Below are 26896 nucleotides of genomic sequence, written 5' to 3' on the forward strand. Positions count from 1 at the left end.
GCTCTCCGGGCTCCGGCTGCTGCTCCGTGAATAATTCACGTCCCACGGAGCGCCGCGGCTCCGGTGTCAGGACTCGCAGTTAAAAATTAACGGGGCTGAGACCGGATCCGCCACGGGCCGCCGGTGTCCCCGGTGTCCCCTCGGTGGCAGGGGTGGCTCGTGTCACCAGCAGCCAGCCAGGGAGGTGGCCCAGCGGGGCTGGAGGGGACAAGGCCGGGGATGGTGGCCCCAGAGCCAGGGCGGAGGGTCCCACGTGTGCTGAGGGGATGGGAGTTGCTGGTTCTGGCTTAAAAACCCAAACTGAGCCCAAAGCTGGAGGTCAGCCCAGCCTAACCCAGTCTAACCCAGTCTAACCCAGCCCAGCTGGACCCAGCTGAGGTCAGTCCAGTCTAACCCAGTCTAACCCAGTCTAACCCAGTCTAACCCAGCCCAGCTGGACCCAGCTGAGGTCAGCCCAGCCTAACCCAGTCTAACCCAGCTGAGGTCAGTCCAGTCTAACCCAGTCTAACCCAGTCTAACCCAGCCCAGCTGGACCCAGCTGAGGTCAGTCCAGCCTAACCCAGTCTAACCCAGCCCAGCTGGACCCAGCTGAGGTCAGTCCAGTCTAACCCAGTCTAACCCAGTCTAACCCAGCTGAGGTCAGCCCAGTCTAACCCAGTCTAACCCAGCTTAGGTCAGTCCAGTCTAACCTAGCCCAGCTGGACCCAGCCGAGGTCAGTCCAGTCTAACCCAGTCTAACCCAGCTGAGGTCAGTCCAGTCTAACCCAGCCCAGTCTAACCCAGCCCAGCTGGACCCAGCTGAGGTCAGTCCAGTCTAACCCAGTCTAACCCAGCTGAGGTCAGTCCAGCCTAACCCAGTCTAACCCAGCTTAGGTCAGTCCAGTCTAACCCAGCCCAGTCTAACCCAGTCTAACCCAGCCCAGCTGGACCCAGCTGAGGTCAGTCCAGTCTAACCCACCCAACCCAGCGCAACTAAACCCAGCCCAGCCAACTCAGCCCAACCCAGTCCAGCTGAACCTGGCCCAGCCCAGCCCAATCCAACCCAACCCAGTCCAGTCCAACCCAACCCAACCCAGTCCAACCCAACCCAGTCCAGTCCAACCCAACCCAACCAACCCAACCCAGTCCAGTCCAACCCAACCCAGTCCAACCCAACCAACCCAACTCAACCAACCCAGCCCAGTCCAACCCAATCTCGCCCTCCACACTCCCTGGCAGGAGGGGGCAGCCAGGGAGGGTCAGGCTCAGCTCCCGGAATTCCAAGATATTTTCTTGGGCTGCACCGGAGTGGAGGTTTAGGTGGGATTTAGGTTGGACACCTGGAGGAATTTCTCCGTGGAAAGGGTGGTCAGGTGTCACGCCGTGACACGAAATAAGTCACAGAAGCAGGCTAGATGTAAAAGGAAAGAAAAATAACTTTAAAAAGCAAACTTTATTTTTTAACTCTACAATATATACAATAATAAAAGTGACAGTGGATTGGAGGGTGAAATTTCCACCTCTCCAACCACACTGGTCAAACTGTCCGTCAATTCTCTCTACCTACAAAAAAGAACACAAAACAATCATTAATTACATAAACACGTGCGAGAAAATTCAGTTAAAATATGTAAATATCAGAAAGTGTAAACAACTTTTAGAAAAACACTTGAAAACTCTCAAGAGCGCAGGGTGAGAGGCACTGGCAGCAGTGCCCAGGAGGTTTGGGGCGCCCATCCCTGGAGGTGCCCAGGGGAGGGCTGGACGTGGCATGGTGACCTCGGAGATGTTCTCCAACCTCAGTGGTGGTGCAGGGGAATGAGGACGGAAAACTGGGCTGGTGGCACGGGCAGCTGTCTGTGTTTTTGTGTTTTGGGGACACTGGGCCGTGCCCTGGCGGTGCTGCTGATGCCCTAAATTTCAGCTTTCCTATTTTATGGATTCTGCACTGCTTTAGGCTGTAGCTCGGAGCTTCCTACAGAGTGTCAGCAGCTCCCTCACAGCTCAGTCACACAGAGCAATCCTTTTCCAGCCCGGAGCCAAGGACACCGCTGCAGCTTCAGCACCAAAAAGTGCAAACAATAAATTGAGGAGAGCAACCCGGCAGGATGGGACTGCACAACCTGGAGCTGCAATTGGACAATGAACCCCAATATGGAAATGGACTAAAATTATAAAAATGTGAAAAATCATGACCTGGGATCCAGCTTGGGTGTAGCCACGCTCAGGCTCTTGTACTGCCCACTGTGTGCTCATGAAGGGACTCAACAAACTCCTGTTTATTCCTTTAACTCTTAAAAGTGTAAAAACTCGTGAGTGGGAGTCCAACTTGGGTGTAGCCACGGCCAGGCTGTTGTACCACCCAAGGTGTCCCCATGAGGGGTTCAACAAACCCCTGCTTTATTCTTTTAACTCTTAAAAGTGTGAAAACTCGTGAGTGGGAGTCCAGGCTCTTGTAGTGCCCAAGGTGTCCCCATGAAGGGACTCAACAAAGCCCTGCTTTATTCCCTTAACTCCTAGAAGTGTGACAACTGATGACCTGGGATCCATCTGCTCTGGAGCCAGGCCAAGCTCCCAAGGTGTCCCACGAAGGGACCCAACAAAACCCAGTTTATCCCCGTAACCCTGCGGGCCCTGTCCCAGCCCGTCCTGCAGCTCCGTCCCAGCCGGGCTCAGGGTTTCCCGGACCGGCCCGGGTCTGTCCTGCCTGGACTGGCCCGGGTCTGTCCCCACTCCTGGACCGGCCCAGGTCTGTCCCTGCTGCCGGCCCGGGTCTGTCCCCGCTCCCGGACTGGCCCGGGTCTGTCCCCGCTCCCGCTCCCGGACCGGGTCTGTCCTGCCTGGACCGGGTCTGTCCCGCTCCCGGCCCGGGTCTGTCCCGCTCCCGGACCGGGTCTGTCCTGCCTGGACCAGTCCGGGTCTGTCCCCGCTCCCGGACCGGGTCTGTCCTGCCTGGACTGGCCCGGGTCTGTCCCGCTCCCGCCCCAGGTCTGTCCCGCTCCCGGCCCGGGTCCGTCCCCGCTCCCGGCCCGGGTCCGTCCCCGCTCCCGGCCCGGGTCTGTCCCGCTCCCGGCCCGGGTCTGTCCCCACTCCCGGACCGGCCCGGGTCTGTCCCCGCTCCCGGCCCGGGTCTGTCCTGCCCGGCCCGGGTCTGTCCCGCTCCCGGCCCGGGTCCGTCCCCGCTCCCGGCCCGGTTCTGTCCCCGCTCCCGGCCCGGGTCTGTCCCTGCTCCCGGCCCGGGTCTGTCCCTGCTCCCGGACCGGCCCGGGTCTGTCCCGCTCCCGGCCCGGGTCTGTCCCCGCTCCCGGCCCGGGTCTGTCCCGCTCCCGGCCCGGGTCTGTCCCCGCTCCCGGCCCGGGTCTGTCCCGCTCCCGGCCCGGGTCTGTCCCCACTCCCGGACCGGCCCGGGTCTGTCCCCGCTCCCGGCCCGGGTCTGTCCCTGCTCCCGGACCAGCCCGGGTCTGTCCCGCTCCCGCTCCCGGCTCCGTCCCCGCTCCCGGAACGCTCGGCTCCGTCCCCGCTGCCGGCCGGGCCGCGCTCCGCCGGGCGCACCGGGCGGTTCCGGGGCGGTTCCGGGGCGGTTCCGGGGCGGTTCCGGGGCCGCGCTGCGGCGGGGGGGCCGCGCCTTGCCTGCCGGGCGGCGGCTGCGCTCCGCCGGGCCGGGCCGGGCCGGGCCGGGCTGGGCTCCGGGGGCCAGGGCCGGGGCCGGGGGCCGGAGCCAGGGCCGGGTACCGGGGCCGGGGGGCCGGAGCCAGGGCCGTGTACCGGGGCTAAGACCGGAGCCAGGGCCGGGTACCGGGATCGGGGGCCGGAGCCAGGGCCGGGTACCGGGGCTAAGACCGGAGCCAGGGCCGGGCCGGGAGCGGGTACCGGGGCCAGGGCCGGGTACCGGGATCGGGGGCCGGAGCCAGGGCCGTGTACCGGGGCTAAGACCGGAGCCAGGGCCGGGCCGGGAGCGGGTACCGGGGCCAGGGCCGGGTGCCAGTGACGGGGCCGGGGGCCGGAGCCAGGGCCGGGGCTGGGTACCGGGACCGGGACCGGGTGTCGGGGCCGGGTTTCGGAGCCGAGTACCGGGTGTTGGGGCCGGGGCCGGAGTCAGGGCCGGGTGCCGGGGCTAAGACCGGAGCCGGGTGCCGGGACCAGGGCTGGGTACCGAGTACCAGGTGCCGGTACCAGGGCCGGGACCGGGTGCCGGATCCAGAGCTGGGTACCGAGCATCGAGTACCGGCTGCCGGTAGTGCGAGCCGGTATCGGCTGCCGGTGCCGAGTGCCGGTACCGGGTTGGTACCGGGGGCGGCGCGCCCCGGCGGCGGCCGCATGTGCGCCCCGCGGGGCCGGGCGGCAGGACGGAGCGGGGCCGGGGCGGCGCGGCGGCGGCGGCGGCCATGGAGGGGCTGGCGGGGTACGTGTACAAGGCGGCGAGCGAGGGCCGCGTGCTGACCTTGGCCGCGCTGCTGCTGAACCGCTCCGAGAGCGACATCAAGTACCTGCTGGGCTACGTGAGCCAGCACGGCGGGCAGCGCTCCACGCCGCTCATCATCGCCGCCCGCAACGGGCACGCCAAGGTGGTGCGGCTGCTGCTCGAGCACTACCGCGTCCACACGCAGCAGACCGGCACCGTGCGCTTCGATGGGTACGTGAGGCTGGGCGGGCGGAGGGGCTGGCGGGGCTCTGCGGGGATCCGGTGGGGCGCCGGGGGTCCCAGTGTTCCGGGGCTGGCAGGGTCATGCGGGGCTCCAGTGGGTCCCAGTAGATCCCGGTGTTCCGGGGCTGTGCAGGGCTCCGGTGGGGCTCTGGTGGTCCCGGTGTTCCGGGGCTGTGCGGGGCTCCGGTGGGTCCCGGTGTATCCCGGTGTTCTGGGGCTGTGCAGGGCTCCGGTGGGTCCCGGTGTTCTGGGGCTGTGCGGGGCTCCGGTGGGGCTCCGGTGGGTCCCGGTGTTCCGGGGCTGTGCGGGGCTCCGGTGGGTCCCGGTGTATCCCGGTGTTCCGGGGTTGTGCAGGGCTCCAGTAGATCCCGGTGTTCCGGGGCTGTGCGGGGCTCCGGTGGTCCCGGTGTATCCCGGTGTTCCGGGGCTGGCGGGGCTCCGGTGGGTCCCGGTGTATCCCGGTGTTCCGGGGCTGTGCGGGGCTCCGGTGGTCCCGGTGTTCCGGGGCTGTGCGGGGCTCCGGTGGGTCCCGGTGTATCCCGGTGTTCCGGGGCTGTGCAGGGCTCCGGTGGGTCCCGGTGTATCCCGGTGTTCCGGGGCTGTGCGGGGCTCCGGTGGTCCCGGTGTATCCCGGTGTTCCAGGGCTGTGCAGGGCTCCGGTGGTCCCGGTGTATCCCGGTGTTCCGGGGCTGTGCAGGGCTCCGGTGGTCCCGGTGTTCCGGGGCTGTGCGGGGCTCCGGTGGTCCCGGTGTTCCAGGGCTGTGCGGGGCTCCGGTGGTCCCGGTGTTCCGGGGCTGTGCGGGGCTCCGGTGGTCCCGGTGTATCCCGGTGTTCCGGGGCTGTGCGGGGCTCCGGTGGGTCCCGGTGTTCCGGGGCTGTGCGGGGCTCCGGTGGTCCCGGTGTTCCGGGGCTGTGCGGGGCTCCGGTGGTCCCGGTGTATCCCGGTGTTCCGGGGCTGTGCGGGGCTCCGGTGGTCCCGGTGTATCCCGGTGTTCCGGGGCTGTGCGGGGCTCCGGTGGTCCCGGTGTTCCGGGGCTGGTGGGGATCGGGAGCGTCTCCAGTGTGGAGTGTCCGTGAGACCATGGTGATGGTGCTGCTGCGGCTCCTGGCTTGGTGGTGGGGTCGTGCCAGTGCCGGATCTTCTGGGATGTGGTGGTCCTTGTGGTCCTGGCTTGGGTTATTCTGTCATTTGGTGGCTCTTGTGGGCCCTTCCAGCTCAGGATTCTGTCACTTGGTGCTCCTTGTGAGTTCTTTCCAGCTCAGACTGTTTTGTGACTTGGTGGTCCTTGTGGGTCTCTTCCAGCTCAGGATTCTGTGACTTGGTGGTCCTTGTGAGCTCTTTCCAGCTCAGACTGTTTTGTGACTTGGTGGTGCTTGTGGATCTCTTCCACCTCAGTTTTCTGTGACTTGGTGACCCTTGTGGGTCTCTTCCAGCTCAGAATTCTGTCACTTGGTGGTCCTTGTGGATCTCTTCCAGCTCAGGATTCTGTGACTTGGTGGTCCTTGTGAGCTCTTTCCAGCTCAGACTGTTTTGTGACTTGGTGGTGCTTGTGGGTCTCTTCCAGCTCAGAATTCTGTCACTTGGTGGTGCTTGTGGATCTCTTCCAGCTCAGTTTTCTGTGACTTGGTGACCCTTGTGGGTCTCTTCCAGCTCAGAATTCTGTCACTTGGTGCTCCTTGTGAGTTCTTCCCGACTCAGACTGTTTTGTGACTTGGTGGTGCTTGTGGGGCCCTTCCAGCTCAGGATTCTGTCACTTGATGTCCTTGTGGTCCCTTCTACCTCAGGCTGTTCCATGACCTGGTGGCCCTTGTGAGCCCTTCCAGCTCTGTGTTCTGTGACCTGGTGGTGCTTGTGGGTCTCTTCCTGCTCAGGGTTCTGTGACTTGGTGACCCTTGTGGGTCTCTTTCCAGCTCCAGATTCTGTCCCTTGATGGTCCTTATGGATTCTTTCCAGCTCACATTATTCCTGACTTGATGGACCCTTGTGGGGCCCTTCCAGCTCTGTGTCCTGTGACTTGATGGTCCTTGTGGGTTCTTTTCTACTCGGGCCGTTTTGGGATTTGGTGGTTCTTGTGGTCCCATCTCAGACTGTTCCCTGACTTGGTGGTTCTCACGGGCCCTTCCAGCTCAGCGTTCTGTCCCTTGATGTCCTTGTGGACCCCTGCCACCCCCGGCTGTTCTGGTTCTGTGCCTCACTGTCCCCTGCAGCTCAGGCTGTTCTGTGACTCCATGGCCTTGGGAGCCCTTCCCAGACCAGATAATTCTGTGACCTGGTGGTGCTTGTGTGTCCCTTCCACCTCAGATAATTCCATGACCAGGGCCCCTTCCAACCCAGATTATTCTGAGCTTTGGTGGCCCTTGTGGACCCCTTCCAGCCCAGATTATTCTGGGCTTTGGTGGCCCTTGTGGGTCCCTCCCGGGGCTGTTCCATGGTCCGTGACCACTTCCCTGCCCTCAGCAGAGCTCCCAGGAGGATCTGCTCTCTGATTTTCCCAGGCTGGCAGGTTGGCAGTGCCCAGGGCCCTCCTTGCTGCTGTTTTTAGAAATTAATTCACAACATCCCCACCTAAACGTCGCGAGGGTGTTGGAGGCCACAACGAGGTCACGATCCGGTGACTTCCTGGTGGAAATGCCCGTGTGCTTGGAGATCCCACCTTGATGAGCCACAAATGCCTTTTCCATTTAGGAATTCCCCTAAAGCTGTGGACAGGATAATATCCACAGCCCTGAGAGCTTCTGCTGGGCCACAGTGGCCTTTTTGGGACATTTTTGCCACTGCAGGCGACAGTGACATCAAGAAGGGTTCTCACACCTCTCAGTTTTCACACAGAGAACCACTTCCCTGTGTGGTTTGATTTTTATTCCTTCCTTTTCCCTTCCAGCTGGGTTATTTTTTGTTTGTTGTGGGTTTTTTGTTCAGTTTTTTTTTGTTGTTGTTGTGTTTTTTTGTGTTTTTTGTTTTTTGTTTTTTTTTTTTTTTTTTTTTTTTTTTTTTTTTGTTGTTTTTTGTTGTTTTTTGTTTCTTGGGTTTTTTCCCCCCCAATCAGAAGCAGGTTGAGAATTCCTGGGGTGAGAATTCCTGGAGGAAGGCTCTCCTGGCAGACAGCAGATGCTGGATTTTTGCCTGGCTGGGGCGGGGATGTTTTCCAGAGGCTGTGCCTGGCACGGATCGAAGGAGGAGCTGTGGGAGGCACGATGGATGCGGAGAGAGGAGCAGAGCCCATGTGATCCCCAGGGATTGTTGTTCCTCAGATAAGGTGGCCCAGCAGCTCCTCTCCCTTGGGCTTTCCACTCGGAGCCTCAAAACACCAACAAATCACCTCGTGGTCCTAAAGAAATCCCCCCTCCTGACTCTCCTCCTGCTTCGATACAGAAATATTTCCATGGGATTCTTTACAAAATCAGGAACTTCTCATTGGGAATTCTCTCTGAGATCTTAAAGAGCCTCTGGAGGTGTTGGATTTACAAACAGTTGCTGTGGAGCTGCGAGGGCTTCACCAAATAATTAAAAATCTCTGTGAAAGTGAAATTTAAGCTGATCTTACCATATTTTAACTTTGGGGAGCGTGGCTTTTTTGACAAAACTTGTCCTTCCTGTGTGTGTTTGGGATGTGCCTTGAGGGTGTGTGAATCCTGCCCGTTTCTTCATTTAAATCCTTCAGAAACCAGGGGATGGGAAAGACAAATCCTTGATTTTGTGTGCTGGGTTTAAGGGAACGAAAACAGCTTGGAAAGAAGGATCTGTCTCCTCATTTCCCTGTTCTTCAGGGCCACCACGTGACACAGATCTGTGGAGCAGCCCAGCTCGGAACTTCTGCTTTTTTGGGTTTTATTTTCTTCCCGAGGTTCCGTTCGTGTCACCAGGCTGCCGGGCAGGTTCAGGGCACGGGATCTCAAACAGGGAAGCGCTGGGGAGCTGCAGCTCGGGGAGAGGGGCCAGGGGAAGTGAGCAGAAATCTTGGAGCCAGTTTTGCTGCCAGGGTCTAAATCTGGTTTTTTAGGTCAAAATGTCCACCTTAAGGTTTTTCTTGGTCGCTTTGTGGCACCGAAGGGATAACTTTAGAACTCCTCTTGCCAGAGCTCTCCACACTGAGGCTGGAGTTTGTAAGTGGGGTCTTCAAGGCGGCCAAACCCCTTTGAGCTGCTTTGAAGCTCCAACTTCCAGCGTTGGCTCCGTTGGCCTCGTTCCTTGGCCGTGGTGATCCCGACGGGTTCCTTGAGATCCAGGGGTGGGCTGGCTGGGTGTGGGATGCTTCTGGAAGAGCGCCAGCCTAATTGCCTGTCCTCCCGTCCCCAGCTTCGTCATCGACGGGGCCACCGCGCTGTGGTGCGCGGCCGGGGCCGGCCACTTTGAGGTGGTCAAGCTGCTGGTGAGCCACGGCGCCAACGTCAACCACACCACGGTGACCAACTCGACGCCGCTGCGGGCGGCCTGCTTCGATGGGCGGCTGGACATCGTCAAGTACCTGGTGGAGAACAACGCCAACATCAGCATCGCCAACAAGTACGACAACACCTGCCTGATGATCGCGGCCTACAAGGGCCACACGGACGTGGTGCGGTACCTGCTGGAGCAGCGCGCCGACCCCAACGCCAAGGCCCACTGCGGGGCCACCGCCCTGCACTTCGCCGCCGAGGCCGGCCACCTGGAGATCGTCAGGGAGCTGGTCAAGTGGAAGGCGGCCATGATGGTCAACGGCCACGGCATGACGCCGCTCAAAGTGGCCGCCGAGAGCTGCAAGGCCGACGTGGTGGAGCTGCTGCTGGCTCACGCCGACTGCGACAGGAGGAGCAGGATCGAAGCTCTGGAGCTGCTGGGGGCCTCGTTTGCCAACGACAGGGAGAACTACGACATTTTGAAGACTTACCACTATTTATATTTAGCCATGCTGGAGAGGTACCGCGACAGCGAGAACGTCATCGAGAAGGAGGTGCTTCCCCAGATCGAGGCCTACGGAAACAGGTCGGAATGCAGGACCCCTCAGGAATTAGAGTCCATTAGGCAGGACAGAGACGCCCTTCACATGGAAGGCCTCATAGTGCGGGAGAGAATCCTGGGCTCGGACAATATCGACGTCTCCCACCCCATCATTTACCGGGGCGCGGTCTACGCGGACAACATGGAGTTCGAGCAGTGCATCAAGCTCTGGCTCCACGCCCTGCACCTGCGGCAGAAAGGCAACAGGAACACCCACAAGGACCTGCTGAGGTTCGCCCAGGTCTTCTCGCAGATGATCCACCTGAACGAGCCCGTGAAAGCCAAGGACATCGAGAGCGTCCTGCGCTGCAGCGTGCTGGAGATCGAGCAGGGCATGGCGCGCATCAAAACCACCCCGGACGCCGACATCCACACGGCCGTGGACAACTACGAGTGCAACATCTTCACCTTCCTCTACCTGGTGTGCATCTCCACCAAGACGCAGTGCAGCGAGGACGACCAGTCCCGCATCAACAAGCAGATCTACAACCTGATCCACCTGGACCCGCGCACGCGCGACGGCTCCAGCCTGCTGCACCACGCCGTCAACTCCGGCACGCCCGTGGACGACTTCCACACCAACGACGTGTGCAGCTTCCCCAACGCCCTGGTCACCAAGCTGCTGCTGGACTGCGGCGCCGACGTCAACGCCGTGGACAACGAGGGCAACAGCCCTCTGCACATCATCGTGCAGTACCACCGGCCCATCAGCGACTTCTTGACGTTGCACTCCATCATCATCAGCCTGGTGGAGGCTGGCGCCCACACGGACATGACCAACAAGCAGAAGAAAACCCCTCTGGATAAAAGCACCACCGGGGTGTCCGAAATCCTCCTTAAAACTCAAATGAAGCTGAGTCTCAAGTGCCTGGCTGCCCGCGCCGTGCGGATCTACAACATCAGCTACCAAAACCAGATCCCCAGAACTCTGGAGGAGTTTGTCCAGTTCCACTAGGCCCTGTCCAACCTTTCGTGGTGGTGCTATCCCGGGACAACACCAGACAGCAGAATACACCCGTGTCCGTGAAATTGTTTTTCTCCATTCCTTTGGTTTTGGGTTCCTCTGGATTCCGTCTGCGGCCTCGGTTCTCGGGTGGAGATGGTGGAGGGCGGGGGGCAGGAAAAGCCACATCGTCGTCCCGTCGCTGAATCCGGTGTTTGAGATTTTGGTCCTTTTCTTTTTTGTTGATTTAAAGGATCCCTTCGTTAGCTCTCGGTTTTCTAAACGTCGCGAGAAGAATCCCCCGGGTAACTCCCGTCGAACGTCTCGTGTCCGACGCGATTCGTGGAATTGGATTTCGAACTCCTCGCAGCGAGGCGGGAGAAGAAAAATTGGGAATTCTGTGGTAGCTGGGTTAAAAGCGGGGTGCCCACGCCCAGAGCAGCGCGGCGCTCTCACACCTCACCGCGCTTTTACGCCTTCCAGCTCGCGCTGAAGGTGTCGGCAGCGTTTTAAAAGTTGTGTTTTAAATCAAAATTTACAGCTACAGACGTGAGGGATGCCCTGTTAGGAAATGCAGGTGGAAATTCAGCTCTGAGGGGCTGAATTCCATTATCAAGCTCTTCAATACTGCTCCAGTAAGTATTGAAGAACCTTTGGACAAAAACCCAAAATTCCACGCCAGAATCATAGTTTCTTTTTCCCTAGCTCCGTCGCTCCTATCCAAACATCATGAAGTCCCTCGGAAGTGGGTAGGGAATTTGTGTTTGTGTGCGTCCCGACATTTCAAACTGCTCTGAACTTGGGTTTTCTCCTCTTGTTTCGACGCTCAACACGCACCTTTATTTTTTTTTTTGACTCGACGTCTGTCCAGCTGCACTCTTGGATTCCAGATGCTGCGTCTGCCTACCGGAGCCGCCTGCCGCCAAAGAGAGTCTTCCTTGAACCTGGCTTTTCCAAGAGGCGTTGGAGTCTGTGCCTCCCTCAGTCGGACTCGAGGATTTTTTCATGGTTTTTACTCCTTCCAGTGGGGGAAATAAAAAAAAAATCTCTTCTTAAAACTGATTTTTTACCAAAAAAAAAAACCCAAAAAAAAATAAAAACTTCTCCTCTCATCGAGCTCTGTGCTGATGAGCGAGTGGTTGTGCGGGGACGTGGTCGCTTGAGAACTTTGGGAGAAGTGGCAGATGCTCCGCCAGGAAAACGTCACTCGCTGGGACAAGGCTCCGGAACCCTCTGCTCCTTCCCCACGCAGCTTTTTAACCGTCGGGATGAATGAATGTTCCGGGGGGTTTTTTTAAAGAACAATCCGGGTAGAACTTTCAGGCGAGATTTGGGGCCCACGTTTCTATTTGTATGACAAGGAAATAAACGTTGAATGTGGAATTACTTTGGAATTCCTGGTGTTTGTCCGGGGTTTGTGTCCATGGAGGGAAAAGCTGTAGGGTCAGGTTTGGGATCTCCACGTTTAGGAGCTGAGACTTCCACATCCCTGGAATTGTCCAAGGCCAGGTTGGAGCAGCCTGGGATAGTGGAAAGTGTCATATATCTATCTATCTATCTATCTATCTATCTATCTATCTATCTATCTATCTATAATATATAATATATAATATATATATATATATATATATAAAATATATCATATATATATATATCAGATATATATATATCAGATATATATATAAAATATATATATCTATCTGATATATATATATTATATATATACACATAAATAATAATAAATAAAAATTAAAATCTAAATAAAAATAAAAATGTATATATAAAAATATAAATATAAATATATAAAAATTGTGTATATAAATGTATATATAAAATACATACAAATATAGCTAATTATATACATAGATATATTTTTAATATTTTTAATATATATACTCAAATATATAGATACACATATGTCTACATATAAAAATATATGTAATATATTTTAATATATAGTCTATATATATAAAATACATAATATATATTATATTTATAATATATTAAAATTATATATATATATATATATTTATATATAGTTATCTGTATATATATTTTTATATATAGTCCGTCAAAAATGGGGAATTGCAGAATTCCCACTCCAGCTGAGCATGGAATATCTGATCTGGGAATTTTTCAATCCCATTTTGTACCAAGTTTGGGTCTCCCTTTCAAACCTCCCGGGGCAGCCTCACATCCCACAGAAATAAACGATGGAAAAATTCCCGGATCCGTCCTCCCACCGATCCCAGAGCAGCTCCCCTCATACCCACAGAAAAAAAGGGAGCAGACACCGGGAATTTTTAAAATACCGTAGTTTTATTCCTTAAAAAATACCAGGAACAGTATTTCCCGAACCTCATCCTGCATCCAGAAAAATCCGCTTCCCTCTTCTCCATAAAATTAATATTAGCATAAATAATTCCGCTATGCCGAGGGCGCATTCCCGCCCTCAAAATTCCATGATTTCCATGGCACCGGCTATGTACAGGTATGATACACGTGGGCTCCCCAAACTGCTCTGCTGGGACACAGCTCATCAAACTGCTTTTTCATCCATTTTTCAAACCATTTTAATTTTTTTCCCAAATGATTTCTAAGTTTGGGGTTTTTATTTTTTTCCCTTTTTCTTCTTTTTTTTTTTTTAATTATTTCTGGCAGGATTTTTAAATTTTCCCCCCCTCCTCTCCTTCCTGTTTTTAGAAGAATTATGTACAGCTGGACACCGGAGATTGGGCATTTATTTAAGGTGCTTGAAATCACAAGAATTCCATTCAGTGCATTCAGACTAATTAACTCCTCCGCTTAATTACTCCTCTTAACGAAGGCAGTTTGAGAGCCGTGGCCAGCAGAGCCCGGGATCTGCGACAGCTCCGCCACGGGAAGAGCAATCCAGGGTTTTTTTTGGGATAATATTATTATTTTAAGGAGTTTTCCAGCCCCACATCAGGGACCCCTCGTGTCGGTGTCCCCTCATCCCCGCTGCTGCCACCTCTGAAATCCCGGTTGGAAGCACCTCCAAGGAGAGTTTTTTTGGGAATTTTTGCTTGGTTTGACGTGTTTTTTTATGGAATCCCCATTGAAAGCACCTCCGAGGAGATTTTATTGGGAATTTTTGGTTGCTTTGAGGTGTTTTTCATGGAATCCCCATTGAAAGCACCTCCGAGGAGATTTTTTTGGGAATTTTCCATTGGTTTGAGGTGTTTGTATATGGAATCTCAGTTGAAAGCACCTCTGAGGAGATTTTTTTGGAATTTTTGGGTGGTTTGAAGTGTTTTTTATGGAATCCCAGTTGGAAACACCTCTGAGGAGATCTTTTGGGAATTTTTGGGTGGTTTGAGGATTTTTTTATGGAATCCCAGTTGGAAACACCTCTGAGGAGATCTTTTGGGAATTTTTGGGTGGTTTGAAGTGTTTTTTATGGAATCCCAGTTGGAAACAACACTGAGAATAATTTTTTTGGAATTTTTAGTTGGTTTGAGGTGTTTTTTATGGAGTTCCAGTTGGAAACACCTCTGAGGAGATTTGTTGGGAATTTTTGAGTGGTTTGAAGTGTTTTTTATGGAATCCCAGTTGGAAACAACACTGAGAATATTTTTTTGGGAAGTTTTAGTTGGTTTGAGGTGTTTTTTATGGAATCCCAGTTGGAAACACCTCTGAGGAGATCTTTTGGGAATTTTTGGTTGCTTTGAGGTGTTTTTGTATGGAATCCCCGTTGAAAGAACCTCTAAGGAGTTTTTTGGGGAGTTTTCCATAGGTTTGAGGTGGTTTTTATGGAATCCCAGTTGGAAGCACCTCCGAGGAGATTTTTGGGGAATTTTCAGTGGGTTTGAGGGGTTTTAATGGCTTTTAAGTGCTGTCCCACAAGGAGCGTTCCCTCATCCTGCTGCAACGCCGAGCTCAGCCCCCAGATCCCGCGGGATCCCGGGAATCTCCGGAGCTGGGAGGGGGCTCCTGGCCCCGGCAGAGTCACTCCATCCCGTGGGAATTCTGCTCCCGCTCGGCCGCTCGCCGCCGGCTCCCGCTCTTGAAGAACCCGAGCTGTGGGGAGGGAAGAGAAACAAAATCCCGCTGTGATTCCAGGAGCTTTTCATGGGAGAGCAGCTGGAATTTGGTCCTGGTTATCATTTTTGTATGGGAAAGGGGATTTTGGAGGAGGTTTTGAGGATTCTTGGTGGTGTTGAGGAGCTTTTGGGGCGCTGGACACGGATCCAGAGGGTTCCTCCAGGCACGGGAATCTCCAAAAATCCCCCAAAATCCCCCAAAAGCTGCTCACCTTCCAGAGCGCCAGGACCAGCAGGGCCAGGAGCAGGAGACCTCCAAAGGTACTCCCAAGGATGATCCAGATGGGAATTTGCCATTCCTCGGGCTTGGAGATCTCGAACGTGATCTGGAGGAGAGGAAACGCTGCGGATTCCAGGCAGGAAGGGTGGGGAGAAGGGGATAGCGGGAATGCTGAGCGGCCTTTTCTTTGGGAATGCTGGGCAGCCTTTCCTTTGGGAATGCTGGGCAACCCTTCCTTTGGGAATGCTGGGCAGCCTTTCCTTTGGGAATGCTGAGGAGCCTTTTCTTTGGGAATGCTGGGCAGCCTTTCCTTTGGGAATGCTGATAGGCCCTTCCTTTGGGAATGCTGGGCAGCCTTTCCTTTGGGAATGCTGGGCAACCCTTCCTTTGGGAATGCTGATTGTCCCTTCCTTTGGGAATGTTGATTGGCCCTTCCTTTGGGAATGCGGGGCAGCCCTTCCTTTGGGAATGCTGGGCAACCCTTCCTTTGGGAATGCTGGGCAGCCTTTCCTTTGGGAATGCTGAGGAGCCTTTTCTTTGGGAATGCTGGGCAGCCTTTCCTTTGGGAATGCTGATTGGCCCTTCCTTTGGGAATGCTGATTGGCCCTTCCTTTGGGAATGCTGATTGGCCCTTCCTTTGGGAATGCTGATTGGCCCTTCCTTTGGGAATGCTGATTGGCCCTTCCTTTGGGAATGCTGATTGGCCCTTCCTTTGGGAATGCTGGGCAGCCCTTCCTTTGGGAATGCTGATTGGCCCTTCCTTTGGGAATGCTGCGCCAAGGATTTGGCTCAGCTTTCCCTGCGGATCGCGGAGATTCCAGGATCGGAGCTCGGCTCCGGCCACGGCCGCACCGAGTTCCTCCAAACCTGGGTCCCTCCCTCCACAGGGATTTTCCCAGTGGGATCAGGGCAGGGTGTGGCAGCATCCCGAAATTTTGGATCCCCCCATCCCAGGGCTGACCTGGCGGCTGGGATCCTCCTCCCGGAAAACGAAGGGGCTCCGGAAGCGCCGCTGGAGCGCCGCGATCGTGGTGAGCTTCAGTGCCTTGAACTTCAGCTGCACAGAGAGGCCTGGGATGAGCATCCCATAGGGAAAAGAGACCACATTCCCAATGGGATCCATCCCATCCCCAATGGGATCCATCCCCAGGGGCTGGGATGAGCATCCCATATGGAAAAGAGAACACATTCCCAACAGGATCCATCCCCAGGGGCTGGGATGAGCATCCCATAGGGAAAAGAGAACACATTCCCAACGGGATCCATCCCATCCCCAACGGGATCCATCCCATCCCCAATGGGATCCATCCCCAGGGGCTGGGATGAGCATCCCACATGGAAAAGGAGCCCCCATTCCCAATGGGATCCATCTCCAGGGGCTGGGATGAGTTTCCCATATGGAAAAGGAGCCCCCATTCCCAATGGGATCCATCCCATCCCCAATGGGATCCATCCCATCCCCAATGGGATCCATCTCCAGGGGCTGGGATGAGCATCCCATAGGGAAAAGAGAACACATTCCCAATGGGATCCATCCCATTCCCAATGGGATCCATCTCCAGGGGCTGGGATGAGCATCCCACATGGAAAAAGAGCCCACATTCCCAATGGGATCCATCCCATTCCCAATGGGATCCATCCCATGCCCATGGCTTTGCATCCATAGGGATTCTGTTTGCATCCATGGGAGAGGAGGATGCAAGGCAGGGAGTGGGGGCGGAATGACGGCAAAAAAAGCGGTTTTAGATTAATTAAATTTGCAGTAATTAATAAATTATGGAATGAAAGAATCCATTATGAGGTGCTGTGGATGCACGATCCTGAAGGATAAGCGGCTTTGGGAACAAAATCCACCCCAAAGAAGGGAAAACCCCCACGTTTTTGGGGTGCCAGTGTTCCTTTGGGGGATTTCTCCCAGGAATCCACGTTTTCCGGTGAAATCCACGTTTTCCGGTGAGCACTCACTGCCTTCAGAGACTTCATCCACAGATTCCCACGCAAGTGCAGGTTCAGCTCCTCGCTGGGGGCCAATTTCACCTCGCAGTCGATGGAAACCACGTCGGAGTTGCTGCGGTTCTGCAAAGGGAAATGTGGGATCACGCTGGAAAAGGAGGGAAAATCCCACTGGGATTCGTCCCTGGCAGCACTGAGGGAGGGAGGATCCCGTGTGTCCGTCCTCCTGTGCGGCCAAATCCCCACAATTCTTTAAATTTTCCCCCCCAAACTTCCCAATGTTGCTGGGTTTTGTGCTGTTCTTTCCCTCCAAGTTTTCCCTTGGAAAAAAACCGATCCCGATCTTTGTGAGCTGGAGAATCCCCTCACTCCCCGTAAATCCCGAGTATTAACGGGGCTTAAATTGCAGTGGCTGAGACAAAAAATAAAAATAAAACGACTGAAGGGCTTAAAATCCTCCTAAAAAAATTCCGGAGCCCACGTGCCCCTCCCATGTCCATGGGCCATCCCTATTCCAGGTTTTTCCCTGTTTTGGGATATCCTGGAGCCGGGATTGGCCCCGTGAGGGGATACCAGGTGTGGGGTGTGGGACAGGTCCTCCTCCGCCGGGGTTCTCCGGTAGTCAGTGCTGTTCCCCCAGATGCTGCAGGTCGTGTTTTCCTGTGGGAGAAGCCGATGGAATTCCAGCAGGGACACGGGGATCGTGGCTTCCCTGTGCCCCCATCCCGATGGAATCGGGGATCCCCAGCACCCCACAGGATTTGCTGGAGCTGGGATGGAGTTTGGCTTGCTGTGGGATGTGGCTGGAGGGCTGGGATCCCATCCTAAACTGGGCTGGGATCCCATCTTAAACTGGGCTGGAATTCCATCCTAAACCATGTTGGAATCCCATCCTAAACTGGGCTGGAATTCCATCCTAAACCATGTTGGAATCCCATCCTAAACTGGGCTGGCATTCCATCCTAAATTCTATCCTAAACCATTCCAAACCATGTTGGAATCCCATCCTCAAATGGGACAGAATCCCATACTAAACCAGGCTGGAATCCCACCCTAAACCGGGCTGGAATCCCATCCTAAACTGGGCTGGAATCCCATCCTAAACTGGGCTGGAGTCCCATCCTAAACCGGGCTGGAATCCCATCCTAACCCGGGCTGGAATCCCATCCTAAACCAGGCTAGAATCCTGTTCAAACTTGGGACAGAATCCCATCCTAAACCAGGCTGGAATCCCATCCTAAACCAGGCTGGAATCCCATCCTAAACCGGGCTGGATTCCCATCCTAAACCAGGCTGGATTCCCATCCTAAACCAGGCTGGATTCCCATCCTAAACCAGGCTGGAATCCCATCCTAAACCGGGCTGGAATCCCATCCTAAACCGGGCTGGAATCCCATCCTAAACTGGGCTGAATCCCATCCTAAACCATGTTGGAATCCCATCCTAAACCAGGCTGGAATCCCATCCTAAACCGGGCTGGAATCCCATCCTAAACCATGTTGGAATCCCATCCTAAACTGGGCTGGAATCCCATCCTAAACCATGTTGGAATCCCATCCTAAACCAGGCTGGAATCCCATCCTAAACCAGGCTGGAATCCCATCCTAAACCGGGCTGGAATCCCATCCTAAACCAGGCTGGAATCCCATCCTAAACCGGGCTGGATTCCCATCCTAAACTGGGCTGGAATCCCATCCTAAACCGGGCTGGAATCCCATCCTAAACTGGGCTGGAATCCCATCCTAAACCGGGCTGAATCCCACCCTAAACCGGAATCCCGTCCTACCTGGTCTGCCCGGAATTCCGTGGGCAGCAGGAGCCGGTTGCCCGCGCGGGTGGCCACGGGCACGGTGATCTTTAGGGTCACCCCTTGCACCGGGAAGAATCCCAGGTTCTGCAGCTGCCAGGGAAGAGCACAGGGATGTGTCGGGATCGGGGGATGCGGGTCCCGGCTCCCGGGGCAGATCCCAAATCCGGGAGAACTCCGGGATCCGCATCCTGCTCACCGTGAAGGTGCAGTGGAAGGGGGGCCCGACGGGGTTGGATCCATCCAGGGAATTGTTGGATCTGATCTCGAAATAGTCCAGGCTCGACGTCCTGTGGGACAAAGGGTGACAAAAGGTTTGTAGGATTTCCCCTTTCCTTGCAGGACTTTCCCTTTTCTTTGCAGGATATTCCCCTTTCTTTCCAGGATTTCCCTTTTCTTTCCAGGATTTTCCCTCTCTTTCCAGGATTTCCCCTTTCTTTGCAGGATTTCCCCTTTCTTTGCAGTATTTCCCACTTTCTTTGCAGGATTTTCCCTCTCTTTGCAGGATTTTCCCTCTCTTTGCAAGATTCTCCCTCTCTTTGCAGGATTTTCCCTTTTCTTTTCAGGATTTCCCCTTTCTTTGCAGGATTTCCCTTTTCTTTCCAGGATTTTCCCTCTCTTTCCAGGATTTCCCCTTTCTTTGCAGGATTTCCCCTTTCTTTGCAGTATTTCCCACTTTCTTTGCAGGATTTTCCCTCTCTTTGCAGGATTTTCCCTCTCTTTGCAAGATTCTCCCTCTCTTTGCAGGATTTTCCCTTTTCTTTGCAGGATTTCCCCTTTCTTTGCAGGATTTTCCCCTTCTTTACAGGATTTCCCCTTCTTTGCAGGATTTTCCCTTTTCTTTACAGGATTTTCCCTTTCTTTGTAGGATTTCCCTTTCTTTGCAGGATTTTCCCTCTCTTTGCAGGATTCTCCCTCTCTTTGCAGGATTTTCCCTTTTCTTTGCAGGATTTCCCCTTTCTTTGCAGGATTTTCCCTTTTCTTTGCAGGATTTTCCCTTTCTTTGCAGGATTTTCCCTTTTCTTTGCAGGATTTTCCCTTTCTTTACAGGATTTTCCCTTTTCTTTGCAGGATTTTCCCTTTTCTTTCCAGGATTTTCCCTTTCTTTGCAGGATTTTCCCCTTCTTTACAGGATTTTCCCTTTTCTTTGCAGGATTTTCCCTTCTTTACAGGATTTTCCCTTTCTTTGCAGGATTTTCCCTTTTCTTTTCAGGATTTTCCCATTTCTTTACAGGATTTTCCCTCTCTTTGCAGGATTTTCCCTCTTTGCAGGATTTTCTCGCCTTTTAATGAAGCAGAGCCACCCCAGGCCTGGCTGAGGTTTGGCTGTCACAGGAGGTGAATCCATCCCTGCTTTGCAGCTGGAAAGGTGGGAAAAGAGCCAGGAACATCCTGTGGGAACCCGCCTGTGATGGCCCCAAATCCCCACATTTCTCTCCCTCCTTTTTCACTCCAAAATTCCCAAATTTCATATTTTCCGTCCTCTTCTTTCCCTCCAGGTTTTCTCTTCATTCCGAACTGGAGAATCCCCTCACTCCCCATAAATCCTAAATATTAAAGGAATTTTATTCGTGGCGCCTGAGTAAAAAATATAAAATGACCGAAGGGCTGAAAAATTCCAGCAAGCACTGCCAGGGAATGTGCTTTGGGATCCCTGATTTTCCCATCAGCAGCTTCCTAAATTATCCCTGCCTTCATCCCTGGCTGTCCCAGACTTGAATTCCCGGTGATTCCACGCCCGTCCCACAGCTGAGCTTCCCTCCCATGGTTTTGTGGGATGGCCACCGGCCCAGACACCAGGAACACCTGCTAAGGCCATTCTTACCTCCAAGAATTCCCTTTTTTTTCCATAAAAACTCACCCTCACACCTCTTTAATAAAATTGATGCCGTCAAACAGCGGCAGAGTCCAGCTCTCTGCACCTCGCCAGCTTTATAAAAAGCTCTCCCCTGATTTTACGGCTCCTGGTTTTTCAATAAATTCCCAACTGAAACCTCGGTTTGAAGGCTGCTTTTCCCGAGGGGTTTTCCCAATCCGTGACCTCGCATCCCATCCCGAACTCCTCACCTGGTGAAGAGCAGGTCGGCCTCGTACTTGAGCTGGAAGTTGAGGTGGGCAACGTTGTCCTCCTTGGTGCTCTCCTTCTCCTCGCTGTCACTGCAACCGCAGCAGGGCCAGGGGCTCAGGCAGGAGCCAAATCCCCCTGGGAATTTTTTCTGGGAATGCTGAACTTTTTTTTTGGTCAAAGCAGGATTTTATTCTGAGGGTTTTTTAATGATTAAAATGATTCGGAGGGAGGTGTCACACGCCCAGCAGCTTAAAGTGGTGCAGGGGAATCCTCCTCTGCTGTAATAATGGGTGGATTTATTAAAATACTATTTATATTAATTATGTAGCCAATTAATTAAATTATTTATTTATATTTTAATAAGTTGAATTAAATTTTCCCTTTCTTTGCAGGATTTTCCCCTTTCTTTGCAAGATTTCCCCCTTTCTTTGTAGGATTTCCCCTTTCTTTGCAAGATTTTCCCCTTTCTTTGTAGGATTTCACCTTTCCTCATAGGATTTTCCCATTTTTTGCAGGATTTCCTGCGTTTCCCTGTGGGAAATCTTTACCACTGGAAGAGGAGGGAGTAAGGAGAACTTTGTAAAATTATTAGGAGATATTTTTCCCGGGAAATATTTGTGGTGGGAGAGTGGATGAGAAAGCAGCAGCGGCTGGAGATCCAGCAGAGCCCGGCAGCTTCCACAGGCACGGAAAAATCATGGATGTAAATTCCCAGATAAATACAAACAGCCAGGTTTGGGAGCACGGGGCTGGGATAACCCACAGCAACCGGGTCTCCGTGGGGTTATTCCATGGAAAAACTCTGGCTCCGGAGGAAGGAATCCCAAGGAAAGCTGGCTACATCCCGGGGTGCCCAGAGAAGCTTCCTGGATCCCTGGAATTCTCCAAGGTTGGACAACCTGGGATCAGGGAAGGGGTGGGACTGGATGGGCTTTTTTTCCAGCCCAAACCATTCCACGATTCCATGATTCCGGAGGGAGAAAGCATCCCCAGACCTGCTGGCAACCATGTAGACCTCCATGCTCTGCAGGAAGACGGATTTGCTGAATTCGAAATCCAGGCGGAAAGCGACCTGCGGAGGAGGGAAAAACACCGGGAAAAACACCGGGAAAAACATCCCAGGGAATCAAATCCCGAGTGCTGAGCGGGGGCCAGTGTCGGACCCTGTGGGAGACACGATTCCCAATCCCAGCAGGACCGAGCAGAGCCTCTCCAGGCAGAGAGGATTTGCAGGAATTCTCTCAGCCCCTGCGATGGGAGCAACACGGATTGTCCCTTTGGAAGCAGATCCCTGCAGAGTCCCGGGATGGGCGGGAAGGGGAGGCAGCTGCAGGGAGCCAACACCTAAAATGGGATCAGCGTGATAAATGGCACATCTGCCGTGACCTCAAACGTCTGGGCCGGCGCAGCTGACCGGGATATTAATGCTCCCGCGGCTCCGGAGCCAAAATTCCATTTCCAGCCTCTCTTTGTTTTGGCAGGAGCGGCGCTACCTGATGCATTCCCAACGCCGTAGGTCATGGGCCGCCGGCTCCTCGTGCAGCCACAGGCATCCCACCGGGATTTTTGGGAGCTTTAAAGCCCAGCCTGGTGCCTGAGGCTCATCCATCATAATCCAGGAAAGCTTTCAGACGGATACAGGAGCTGGGGAGATTTTATCTCCAGATCCCGCTTATTTTGGTCCCTTTTTCCATGGGTGGGCAGGTGGGATTCCATACCAATCCTGAGGGGATCTCCCTACTGATCCTTTCCCAACTGAGCCCTGAATTTGATGCTTCCCGAGGGTTTATGGCTTATAAAAACGATAAACTGGATCTGGGCTCATCCCAAACACTGGGAGCACCGGTTTGGAGGATGCCACCACCCAGCGGGGCTTGGACTGGCTCTGAGCAGGTTCCAGAGGAACCTCAGAGCAAGGAGAACCTCTCAGGCCTTGATAATCCATCATAATCCAGGAAAGGTTTCAGACGGATACAGAATTTCTCTCCAGATCCCGCTTGTGCTGGTCCCTTTTCCCACAGGAGCATGGGGTGGGGCTGGAATTCCACATGGATCCTGAGTGGCTGCAGCTCGCCCCTTTTCCTTTCCCCACCTTATTCCTGAACTGGGTGTTTCCCAAGGGTTTATGGTCCAGGTTTTGCTGGATCTGGGCTCATCCAAAACATTGGGAATACAGGTTTGGAGGATGCCACCACCCAGGGAGGATTGGGAACAGGATCCAGAGGAACCTCAGAGCAAGGAAAACCTCTCAGGTGGGCAAGGAGCCTCATCCTGCAGGGAATCAGCCCAGGGAAGTTCCCATCCGTGGTTTGAAGCAAACATTAAATTTTTCCAGAGGATTTGAGGCAAATTCTGTCACCTGGAGAAGCTGGGTTGGATTCTGGGGCTCTCCTGAGCACCAGGGCAGGATCCCAAACATCCCAGCTCCCCTGAGATGCCTTTCAAGCTCCAAAAGGGAAGAACCCAAAAGTTTCTCCTCAAAATCCTGCTCGGGGTTGCCCAGATGTGACCCCGCGGGCAGAAGGTCCACGTGGCAGCCCAGTGGGAAGTTGGGAATGTCCTACCTTGGCCTTGGCTCGGAAGAAGGGGTAGCTGACGTTGCACACCCTCCTGGTGGGGTGTCTGTCGTCCCCGGTGCAGTCGATGTTGATGTCGGTGTCGTCCTGAAATGGGACACGGAGTCCTGTCCATGGAGTGTCCGGGACACTGGGAATGAGCCCCAGGAGCCGGATCTTTGGAAAACTGGGAACAGCCAGGGCGTTCAAAACCGGCCTTGGCTTTGGGGAAACAACCAAGCAACCAATGGGCAACCAATGGGCAACCAACCAATGGCCAAACAACCAATGGCCAACCAATGGGCAACCAACCAATGGCCAACCAACCAATGGGCAACCAATGGGCAACCAACTAATGGCCAACCAATGACTAACCAACCAATGGCCAACCAACCAATGGCCAACCAACCACCAACCAACCAATGGGCAACCAATGGGCAACAAACCAATGGCCAACCAACCAATGGGCAACCAATGGCCAACCAACCAATGGCCAACCAATGACTAACCAACCAATGGCCAACCAATGGCCAACCAACCAATGGGCAACCAATGACCAACCAACCAATGGCCAACCAACCACCAACCAACCAATGGGCAACCAAACAATGGGCAACCAATGGGCAAACAACCAATGGCCAACCAACCAATGGCCAGTGACCAACCAACCAAAAACCAATCAGCCAATAACCAACTAGCCAATGACCAACCAATCGACAGCAAACAACCAAAACCCAACCAACAACCAAGCAACAATAAGAACCAACCAACCAAAGACCAACCAACCAACCAAGGATGAACAAATGAACCAGCCAACCAACAACCAAGGATCAAAACCCAACCAATGACCAAAATCCAACCAATGACCAAAAACCCAACCAATGACCAAAATCCAACCAAGGACCGACCAACCAATGACCAAAACCCAACCAATGACCAAAAACCCAACCAATGACTGACCAATGACCAAAAACCCAACCAATGACCGACCAATGACCAAAAATCCAACCAATGACCAAAAACCCAACCAATGACCGACCAACCGTTGGCCAACAAACAAATGAATGAAGAAAGGATACAACCAACAACCAACCACAACCAAAACCCAACCAAAAGACCACGCACACAACCAGCCGGTCATCCAGCCCAGGCTGCTGGAGCTGGGAATCCTTCCCGAGCATTCGTTGAAGCTCCTGGAAAGGAGCATCTCTAGGAAGCAGCTCCCAGTTTCCTGATTTAAATCCTCGTTATGAATTCAGTTACAGCGGCGAATGAATTGAACTGTGGTGATTGAATGAACCTGAACATTCCTGGCATTCCTGATCTTTCTGGGATGAGGAGTCGGTGGGAAGCACTGAGACAACATGAGCTGTTATCCTGCATGGCCACCAGCTAGGCTGGAATCCCCTCATCTCCACACTGACATTCCAGCTGCTGGGACACCTTCCCTCTCTCCAGCCAGGCTGGAGGAGCTCCTGCCCGTTGCAGAGCTGGGATGGGATGGGATGGGATGGGATGGGATGGGATGGGATGGGACACCAACCCTGCTCTGTCTCCTCCACAACCCTTCCAGATGTTGTAGGCAGGTGTCCATCCTCACCATGAGAGGATGAGCTATTCCAGCTTTTATCCCACAGGGTGTCAGTTTGAGCTGCTGCCACTGGAAAAGTCCTACCCAGGAGCTGGAACATCCCAGCACCAGCCACCAGCAGCAGCCTGGGACTTCCTGCTGAAATTATGGACTTCTGGGGCCATAGCCACTTTTTATTTGTAAGACACAGAGATCCATCCCCTCTGGATGCTCCTAGATAAGGAGGACAGCCAGGAGCCCATTATCCCTGACTCCTCCGTGACCAGCCACAAATATTCCTTACAACCACTGCTGCCCAGTGCTTTCTGTGCCCCACCATCCAGGGGTTTTCCCTGCTCCCCTCACTTCGTTTGGAATAATCTCCAAAAAATGCATTTCTCTGATTTTTGTGGGCAGCGAGCCCCACAATTTTCCCTTGGCACGGCTAGGAGGAAAACAGAGGAGCTGGGATGAAGTCATGGGGGTGTGAGGGAAGGCTCAGCAGCATCAGCACATTCCCAAACCCCGCTGGGAACAGGGAGGAGTTGCACCAAGATCCAGTGAGTGGGGCAGTGAAATTTTTGGGACACTCAGGGATCATCCAGGGAAAGAGGTGGCATCGCCCGGCTCGGCGCTGAGCTGTGGCCACATTCCCGTGAGCAGCTCCTACTTCCAGGAGTTTTTTTTCTCAGCTGCAAAAACTCGTTCCTGACGGGAACTTGGCCACGTGCAGGGAGTATTTTTAAACAGCTGCAGGAGAAAAATAGAGGGAAATAATTTCCTCCGCGTTTGACCTTCGCTCAGGCTCTTAAAACTCAAAACGTTTTTGTATTTCCAAAACAAAGAGCTGGAAGTGCTTAGAAGCAGAGCCCATAAACAGCTCTGATTTATGAGGGACGGAGGCAGATTTGGGCTCTGCAGCTTTGTCGTCGGGCTGGGATTAGCAGCACCTCTGGAAAAGGCCGGATCTGCCCCGGGAGCTCACCTTGGGGATCAGGCTGGCCAGCTGGAGGTTCCTGGAGAAGGAGATGTTGAGGACGGTGCTGTAGGCGTTCTCCCCGCGGTTTTCCAGCGTGGCCTCCACGGCCACCCTTCTCCTGCTGCTCTCGATGACGAAGACGGCGGCGTCGAAGGAGAGGCTGAAGGCCGAGCAGTCCCCCCTCCGCAGCACCCTCCGGCAGAATTCCCTGCAGGAAGGGGCATTCCCGGGATTTTACAACCATGGAAATCCCCGCTCTCCCTCTGTCCTGCTGTGCCGAAAGAGGAATTGTGGATTCTTCCCATCGGCCGTAATTTGGGGATTTTTGGCCAATGGTGTGACCCTTTCTCAAACATTAATAGGGCAGCTGGGATGTAGGGAAGAAACAGATCCCATGCCAGTAGCAAAGGTGGTTCCAAGCTCCAACGTCCAGCCTGGCTTTGGACACTTCCAAGGATCCAGAGGCAGCCACAGCTTCTCTGGGAATTCAATCTCAGCCAGTCACCAACCTCACAATCCCTTCCCAAAATTCCATCCGTCCCTATTTCACCTAAAGCCATTCCCTGGCTCCTGTCCCTCCATCCCTTATCCCAAATCCCTCTCCAGCTCTCCTGGAGCCCTTCAGGCCTTGGAATGGCTCTGAGGCCTCCCTGGATCCTTCCCTTCTCCAGGGAACATTCCCAGGGCTCTGAGGCCTCCCTGGATCCTTCCCTTCTCCAGGGAACATTCCCAGGGCTCTGAGGCCTCCCTGGATCCTTCCCTTCTCCAGGGAACATTCCCAGGGCTCTGAGGATTCCCTGGATCCTTCCCTTCTCCAGGGAACATTCCCAGGGCTCTGAGGATTCCCTGGATCCTTCCCTTCTCCAGGGGAACATTCCCAGCTCTCCCAGCCTGGCTCCAGAGGGGCTCCAGCCCTCGGAGCAGCTCCGAGGCCTCCTGTGGATGCAGGGATAACCTTTAATATTTCTGTAACCACGGAGCTGCAGTGTGGAATTATTTCCATGAGTCAAGCCCGTAATTGCCAGGTGGGTAATGCCAGCCTTGCAGTTATTCCCTGGTATTTCCTGCTTTGCATCCCTGGGATTCGTCACCATGGCACCAAATATTCGCTGGTTTGTGGATTCCCCGAAAAACC

General features: G+C 54.2%; 2 protein-coding genes across 2 annotated transcripts in view; one reads left to right on the plus strand and one right to left on the minus strand.

Annotated features, from left to right (window-relative positions):
- Positions 1–4344: 4344 nt before the first annotated feature.
- On the plus strand, positions 4345–11928 carry FEM1B (fem-1 homolog B). Its single transcript, XM_021547895.2, has 2 exons — positions 4345–4612; positions 8922–11928. Exons 1-2 carry the CDS (start codon positions 4365–4367, stop codon positions 10555–10557), a joined length of 1884 nt encoding a protein of 627 aa, XP_021403570.1. The 5' UTR covers positions 4345–4364; the 3' UTR covers positions 10558–11928.
- Positions 11929–14514: 2586 nt separating this feature from the next.
- The window catches only part of ITGA11 (integrin subunit alpha 11), a 45158-nt gene continuing 32776 nt past the window's right edge, over positions 14515–26896 (minus strand). Inside the window, exons 20-30 of the mRNA XM_077785962.1 lie at positions 25768–25969; positions 23222–23320; positions 21653–21729; positions 20657–20746; positions 18789–18879; positions 18569–18682; positions 17356–17442; positions 16795–16905; positions 15791–15886; positions 14822–14935; positions 14515–14586 (exon numbers count right to left, since the gene is read on the minus strand). Of these exons, the coding sequence (XP_077642088.1) occupies positions 14515–14586; positions 14822–14935; positions 15791–15886; positions 16795–16905; positions 17356–17442; positions 18569–18682; positions 18789–18879; positions 20657–20746; positions 21653–21729; positions 23222–23320; positions 25768–25969 (1153 nt within the window). The remainder of the gene's footprint in view (positions 14587–14821; positions 14936–15790; positions 15887–16794; positions 16906–17355; positions 17443–18568; positions 18683–18788; positions 18880–20656; positions 20747–21652; positions 21730–23221; positions 23321–25767; positions 25970–26896) is intronic.

The sequence above is a fragment of the Lonchura striata genome, chromosome 11 (genome assembly GCF_046129695.1).
Source record: "Lonchura striata isolate bLonStr1 chromosome 11, bLonStr1.mat, whole genome shotgun sequence".
Classification (NCBI taxonomy): domain Eukaryota; kingdom Metazoa; phylum Chordata; class Aves; order Passeriformes; family Estrildidae; genus Lonchura; species Lonchura striata.